This window comes from Ahaetulla prasina, chromosome 3 (assembly GCF_028640845.1).
Source record: "Ahaetulla prasina isolate Xishuangbanna chromosome 3, ASM2864084v1, whole genome shotgun sequence".
Lineage (NCBI taxonomy): Eukaryota > Metazoa > Chordata > Lepidosauria > Squamata > Colubridae > Ahaetulla > Ahaetulla prasina.
Window position 1 is genome coordinate 229,951,018 of NC_080541.1, and position 7,304 is coordinate 229,958,321.

The following is a 7,304-nucleotide window of genomic DNA, read 5'->3' on the forward strand; positions in this document are numbered from 1 at the left end:
TCTGGTTGAACATTGAACCAAAGATCGATAGCTCAGCCTTGTTTCTCCATGAGTCCCTGGGAACCATCTCTAGCATCGCTTAGAATCAAGGCTCCCCCTGCAAGGATCTCCTGGGGGCCTCTGGATATGGGCGTTTCGTTCAGGGGTCTTTTTGGTCGCTGGGTAGAATAAAATGCAGCTAACAGAATAACAGAGAGGGAAGGGAGCTTGGAGGTCTTCTAGACCAACCCCCAGCTCAGCCACGAGACCTTTGTTTATATAGATAGATTAACAGAGTTGGAAGGGACCTTGTAGGTCGTCTAATCCAACCCCCTGGTCAAGCAGGAGACCCTAGTAAGGTGACTTACTCCTTGGCGTGATTTAGGACGTAGAATCACAGAGTTGGAAGGGAGCTTGTAGGTCATCTAGTCCAACCCCCCACCCAAGCAGGAGATCCCACACAACTTCTGACAGATGGCAGTCCAATCTCTTCTTGAAAGCTTCCAGTGATGAAGCTCCCACAACTTCTGAAGCAACTTCCGTTCCATGGGTTGATTGTTACCAATGCCAGGAAGTTTCTTCTTATTTCTAGATTGAATCTCTCCTCGATCAATTTCCATCCATTGTTCCTTTTCTGACCTTCTGATGCTTTGGAAAATAGCTTGGCCCCCTCCTCTCTGTGGCAGCCCCTCAGATATTGGAAGACTGTTATCAGTCTTAATAATAATATTATACTATTATTCTATTCTATTCTATTCTATTCTATTCTATTCTATTCTATTCTATTCTATTCTATTCTATTCTATTCTATTCTATCATGTCTCCCCTGGTCCTTCTGTTCACTAGACTAGTTAGGCCCAGTTTCTGCAACCGTTCATTGTATATTTTAGCCTCCGGTCCCCTCATCATCCTGGTTGCTCTTCTCTGCACTGTTTCTAGAGTTTCAACATCTTTTTTAGAGTGTGGTGACCAAAACTGGATGCAGGACTCTAGCTTCTCTCCTTGATTAGTTTCCATCCGTTGCTTCTTGTCCTGCCTTCTGGTGCTTTGGAGAATAGGTTGACCCACTCTTCTTTAGGGCAGCCCTCAAATATTGGAAGGCTGCTATCATCTCCCATAGTCCTTCTTTTCATTAGACTAGACAAACCCAATCACTACAGCTGTTCTTTGTACGTTTTGGTTTCCAGTCCCCTAATCATGTCTGTTGCAGATGGCTAACCATGAGCTGCCTTCTTTCTGCCATAGGTTCACTACAACCGGGGCCTCTCCTTATCCAAGGAAGCTGTCAAGATCCATGGGTTCAAGTTTCCCGAGATGGTCGCCTTTGAGGCAGCCAAGGGAGCTTTCCAAGCTAAGCTGACCATGTTCTACATGGACATGGAGATGAAAGGAGCAGAGCTGGAATCTTTCCTGGACCTCTACCGATTCTGTGACCAGGTGAGCTCAGAAACGGCCTTCATAAAGTGGAAGAACGGTCAAGAATGGTTATGAATGGCTAAAATAATTAGACATGTCTAGCCTAAGAAAGAGAAGGCTCAGGGGAGACACGATAGCTTCTTCCAGGACTTGAGGGGCTGCCCCAAAGAAGAGGGAGTCAAGCTATTCTCCAAAGCACCCGAAGGCAGGACAAGAAGGAACGGATGGAAACTAAGCAAGGAGAGAAAGCAACCTGGAATTAAGGAGAAGCTTCCTAACAGTGAGGAGAATTAATCAGTGAAACGGCTTGCCTCCAGAAGTTGTGGGGAGTCCCAAAGGTGCTTTTTCACGAGGCAACTGGACTTTTTGGTTTTTCTTTGAAGACGTTTTGCTTCTCATCCAAGAAGTTTCTTCAGCTGCCTCTTTAAAAAGTCCAGTTGCCTCTTGAAAAAACACTTTTGGGACAACCATGACCTTATATGACAGAAAATCTCCACAGGCATCCAATACTGGAGACTATTAAGAAGATTGGACAACCATTTGTGTGAAATGGCATGGGGTCTCCTGCTTGAGCAGGGGGTTGGACTAGAAGACCTCCAAGGTCCCTTCCAGCCCTCTCCTCTCCTGCCCTGCCCTGCCCTACCCTACCCTACCCTACCCTATTCATGGATGGCTGGGGAATTCTAGGAGTTCCAGTCCCCAAAATTCCCAGAGTTGGACATCCTTACCCAATACCATTCTGGACAAATGGCTGTCCAATTTCTTCTTGAAAACCTCCACCTACAACTTCTGAAGGCAACACATTCCACTGATTAATGTTAACTGTCAAGAAACTTCTCCTTCTCAACTGTCAAGAAAAATACTCTTATTGTTGACCTAGTGTGGAAACCAAGAAAGACATCTTTGATGGAGTCAGTAATGAATGTTGACCTCTTGTCTTTTCAAGGTCACGGCATTTCACCTGGACTGCAAGGAACATCTGGCCCAGTGGAAGGCCAGGGAGAAGGAACCCAACACCGTGGACGTCCAGCAGGACACCAAAGATGCTCTCCGGCGAATGTCCGAGGACTTTTCAGAGGAGAAATTCCAGCAGATGAAGCTCCAAGCTTCCAGCATGCACAGCGAGAAGGGTCGCTTGATCTGGAGTGACGCCTTGAAACGAAGCCAAGAAGCCAAGGGAATTCTGGAGGATCTTCTGACCAACTTCAAGGAGGTCAAGGGAATTACTGCAGGAGGCTGTGGGGAAGAGAGAGGCCCTTCAGCTCCTAACTCATCCTCATCAATCCCAGTTGACCTCCTCAATGGTGGTGAGGTATTGGAGACCACCAAGAATCTGGAGCCATTCTCCAAAGAAACCGTGGACAGAACGGATGAAGTTGACCCTTCCTCTCAAAAGAGGTCCTTGTGCATCAGCTCAGACATGCATGTAAGAGACAACAAGGAAGCTTCTCCAGGTGCCACCTTGGAATTTGGTGGGCTTGACCATCAGCATCTGGGTGAGGAGCCCTCCAGAAAACCTCAGAGGACCTCCTGGGATTCTTCTCCGTTGTGTCGTTCTTCCGCCTCTTCTCCCAAAGCAGAGCCAATGCCAGGAACCGGGGAGACTCTTCCCCCCTCTGGCCACTCCTGTGCCCCTCTGCCAGTGAGAGGTCCACCATGCCCCCCAAAGCGAGAGAGAGCCCAGTACTTCCAGCTCTCCAGACATGGGAGTTTTTCTTCAGAAGACGCTGATTCTCAGAACTCATCCGAAGATGCCGTGGACTCCAGTAGCACGTGGTCCATGGAACTGCAGGGCCTCCGAGGAGGAGGTGGGGCTCAGGAGAAGGGCCTGGGGATCCTCTACTTGGAGAACCACAGTCCAAGCAGCGGCTCAAGTCCAGTGAAACCAGAGACTTGAGGTGTTGGAGCTCTGGATTATTTCTAGGTCTTCTGGCCAACCGACCTGGTGCTGAAAACATTCCTGGTTGTTTGGTGCTTTTGTAACCCAGCTGGATTTTCGCCCAAAGCCCGTTTCTGTTTCTTCACTCTTAACAGGGCAAGCCACTAGTCTATATAAAGAGAGCAAATCTCACTCCCATCTAGCACTCATGATGGTACCTTGTCAGGTCATGAAACGTCTGCAAGGAAACAACCCAGCTCAGAGAGGATCAAGGATCCCACAGTCCTCCTGCTCCTTTTCCTCCACCCTCCCTCCCTCCCTCCCTCCCTCCCTCCCTTCCTGTTCTGTCCCCCTCGCCTCAGTCCGGGAGACACAAGTGATGACTTAATTAGCCAGCAACTATCAGCTCTGGCAGCAAATTAGCGAGCGTCTGCCAAGTGTCTCTGTTATCTCTCTTGATGCCGATGAGTCAGCCAGGAAACCAGGAACAAACAGGACTTCAGCTCTAGTTCTCTCCCTCTAAGCAGTTGATTTTGCTCGCCACGAAGTGGTATAGCAGCCCTTGCTCCCTTTATATCCTGTGGGGTGTGGCTCCATGACTCAGCACTTCCTAGGCCTGCCCCTCCCCTGCTTCTGTTGTTCCCGCCTCTCCTGCCTACGAAACCTAGGGTCCAGCCAGGCCTGATTGCCATCAGCCGGGTCGGGAGGCGTGGCCTGGGGGGGGGAAGAGTCAGGGGACGGAGGCCTCGTTATCTCTTCCACCTGGCCTGCCTCTGGCTCCTGGAGCTGAGCCAGGGAAGCTGGTGCTCCCGAGGTAAGTCCTGACAGCCCTTCCCCCTCACTCTCCAAGTCACTTTCTGGCAGGGGGCCCGGCTCGGGGGGTGCAGACACAACACTTCCCCTCTGCAAATCTAACTCCTTTCTAGCACTGATGATGTTCCTTAGTTGGGTCATGAAACATCAGCAAAGAAACCAAGCTCAGAGAGCACCAAGGACCCCACAATCCTCCTCTTTCTTCTCCTTCCTGGCCCATAGACATGATTTAATGGATGACTAGTACTACTACTACTACTTCTTCTTCTTCTTCTTCTTCTTCTTCTTCTTCTTCTTCTTCTTCTTCTTCTTCTTCTTCTTCTTCTTCTTCTTCTTCTTCTTCTTCTTCTTCTTCTTCTTCTTCTCCTTCTCCTCCTCCTCCTCCTCCTCCTCCTCCTCCTCCTCCTCCTCCTCCTCCTCCCTTTTCTCCTCCTCCTCCTCCTCCTCCTCCTCTTACACCGAAGCTGGACCACTGTTCATTCTTGCAGACTAGAGTCCAAAGTTTCTTAATATTTAAAAAAAGTTGGTAATAGTTTTGCTTCTCATCCAAGAAGCTTCTTCGATTCTTGAGAGGCGAAACGTCTTCAAGGCAAAACCAAGAAGGCCCAGTTGCCTCTTGAAAAGGCACCTTTGGCACAACCTCGACCTGGATGACGGAGAATCTCCATAGACATTGTCCAGAGTGGCTTAAACTAAAATCCTGATGGCACCTGTGCTAGAATTTGGAGGAAAAATTCACAGCTCTGAAACTCCCCAGGTGTCTTAAGGTCACATTCGGACTGGCCTACCTCACAGGGATGAAGCGTAGAAACAAGTGTGAGAATCTTACCAATTCAGTAACCTTTGCACTCCTTGGAGAAAGGCAGAATGAAATGCAAAGGGGTTTTTCTGGGGGGAGGGGGGAGATGTGGAAATCGCTATGAGAAAAGAACATGTGTTTATAATCTCATTCTTTTTATATTGTTTCTTTTTCAACCAAAAAAGAAAGAAAAACATTCCTACTTGGTTCACAAATGTGTTTGTCCAGCAGTTGCTCCTCTTGTGTTTGGCAGGCTCTCTAGTCTGTGCTCTGCGTTCTTAAGCATTGTGGTTGTGCCTCTGGCTTGCAATGCTCCGTTCTCAGGCCAGGAAGTGACTTCTTAGGACTGAAGATAGAATAATAGGGTTGGAAGGGAACCCTAGAGGTCTTCTAGTCCAACCCCTCCTGAGCCAGGAAACTCTATATCAGGGGCCCTCAATGTGGAACCCTCCCCACGGGTCCGCAAAGCTAGAAAGTTTGGGGAACTTCGCTATATACAATTCCAGACAAATGGTTGTCCAGTCTTTTCCCAGAAGCCTTTAGTGATGGAGCACCTAACAAGTGGAAAAACAATGCTTAGAACATAGCGTGAACTTTCTTTCCTTCCTTCCTTCCTTCCTTGAGCCAGTGGTTAGAGTGCAGTATAATATAATAATATAACATCAGAGTTGGAAGGGACCTTGGAGGCCTTCTAGTCCAACCCCCTGCCCAGGCAGGAAACCCTACACCATCTCAGTCAGATGGTTATCCAACATTTTCTTAAAAATTTCCAGTATTGGAGCATTCACAACTTCTGCAGGCAAGTCGTTCCACTGATTAATTGTTCTAACTGTCAGGAAATTTCTCCTTAGTTCTAAGTTGCTTCTTTCCTTGAAGTACTGCAGCTACTTCTGCTGACTGCCAGCTGTTTGCAGTTTGGCAGTTCGAATCTCACCAGGCTCAAGGTTGACTCAGCCTTGTATCTTTACGAGGTCAGTAAAATGAGGACCCAGATTGTTGGGGGCCATAGGCTGACTCTGTAAACTGCTTAGAGAGCTGTAAAGCACTGTAAAGTGGTATATAAGTCTAAATCCTATTCCTTCCTTCCTTCCATCCATCCATCCCTTCCTTCCATTGGCTTTTTTGGCTGCTGCAGCACACGGCTGGCTGATATTTAAGTAATTGTCCACTGGGACTCCAAGATCCCCCTCATGTGCTGGCATTAGCCAAGTTTGACCTTGTCTGTACCTGTATAGTTAGTTTTTCTTGCCTAAGTGTAGGACTTTAACATAACATAACAACAGAGTTGGAAGGGACCTTGGAGGCCTTCTAGTCCAACCCCCTGCCTAGGCAGGAACCCTACACCATCTCAGTCAGATGGTTATCCAACATTTTCTTAAAAATTTCCAGTGTTGGAGCATTCACAACTTCTGCAGGCAAGTCGTTCCACTTATTAATTGTTCTAACTGTCAGGAAATTTCTCCTTAGTTCTAAGTTGCTTCTTTCTTTGATCAGTTTCCACCCATCGCTTCTTGTTCTACCCTCAGGTGCTTTGGAGAATAGCTTGACTCCCTCTTCTTTGTGGCAGCGCCTAAGATATTGGAACACAGCTATCATGTCTCCCCTAGTCCTTCTTTTCATTAAACTAGACATACCCAGTTCCTGCAACCGTTCTTCATATGTTTTAGCCTCCAGTCCCCTAATCATCTTTGTTGTTCTTCTCTGCACTCTTTCTAGAGTCTCAGCATCTTTTTTACATCGTGGCGACCAAAACTGGATGCAATATTCCAAGTGTGGCCTTACCGAGGCATTATAAAGTGGCACTAACACTTCACGTGATCTTGATTTTATCCCTCTGTTTACTTTTCTTTTACTTTACTTTACTTTTCTCTACACTGAATTTCATTTTGTTGGATAGGGCCCAGTGTCCAAGTCTGTCAAGATCCATCTGGATCTCGAGCCTATCTTCTGGGGGGGTTGACTAGAGAATTCTAGAAGTTGAAGTCCACCTCTCTTAAAGTTGCCAAGGTTGAAAAACATTGAAGTGTATGACAAAGTCGATCGGAACTGATCAAGGAGAGATTCAACCTAGTAATAAGGAGGAAATTTCTGACCGTGAGAAAACCAATAGTACAGAAGTTGCCTTCAGAAGTTGTGGGAGCTTCATCACGGTTAGCTTTCAAGAAAAGACTGGGCTGCCATCTTACACACCTAGACCACACCTAGAACTCTGCCTCCAGTTTTGGTCACCACACTCTAAAAAAGATGTTGAGGCTTCAGAAAGAGTGCAGAGAAGAGCAACCAGGATGATGAGGGGACTGGAGGCTAAAACATAGCGATGAACGGTTGCAGGAACCAGGCCTGGCTAGTCTAGGGAAGAGAAGGACCAGGGGAGACAGGAGAGCAGTCTTCCAATATTTGAGGGGTTGCCAAAGAGAG

The 7,304-nt window shown here is 47.5% G+C and overlaps 1 protein-coding gene across 2 annotated transcripts in view; it reads left to right on the forward strand.

The window, feature by feature from the left end:
- Positions 1 to 7,304, forward strand: part of KIAA1755 (KIAA1755 ortholog) — a 47,215-nt gene extending 39,911 nt beyond the window's left edge. The window contains exons 12-13 of one of the 2 annotated variants that reach the window (XM_058177174.1): positions 1,225 to 1,416; positions 2,342 to 7,304. In XM_058177174.1, coding sequence (XP_058033157.1) covers positions 1,225 to 1,416; positions 2,342 to 3,292 — 1,143 coding nt within the window. In that variant the 3' untranslated portion in view covers positions 3,293 to 7,304. The remainder of the gene's footprint in view (positions 1 to 1,224; positions 1,417 to 2,341) is intronic. The other variant, XM_058177173.1, reaches the window with a different exon arrangement.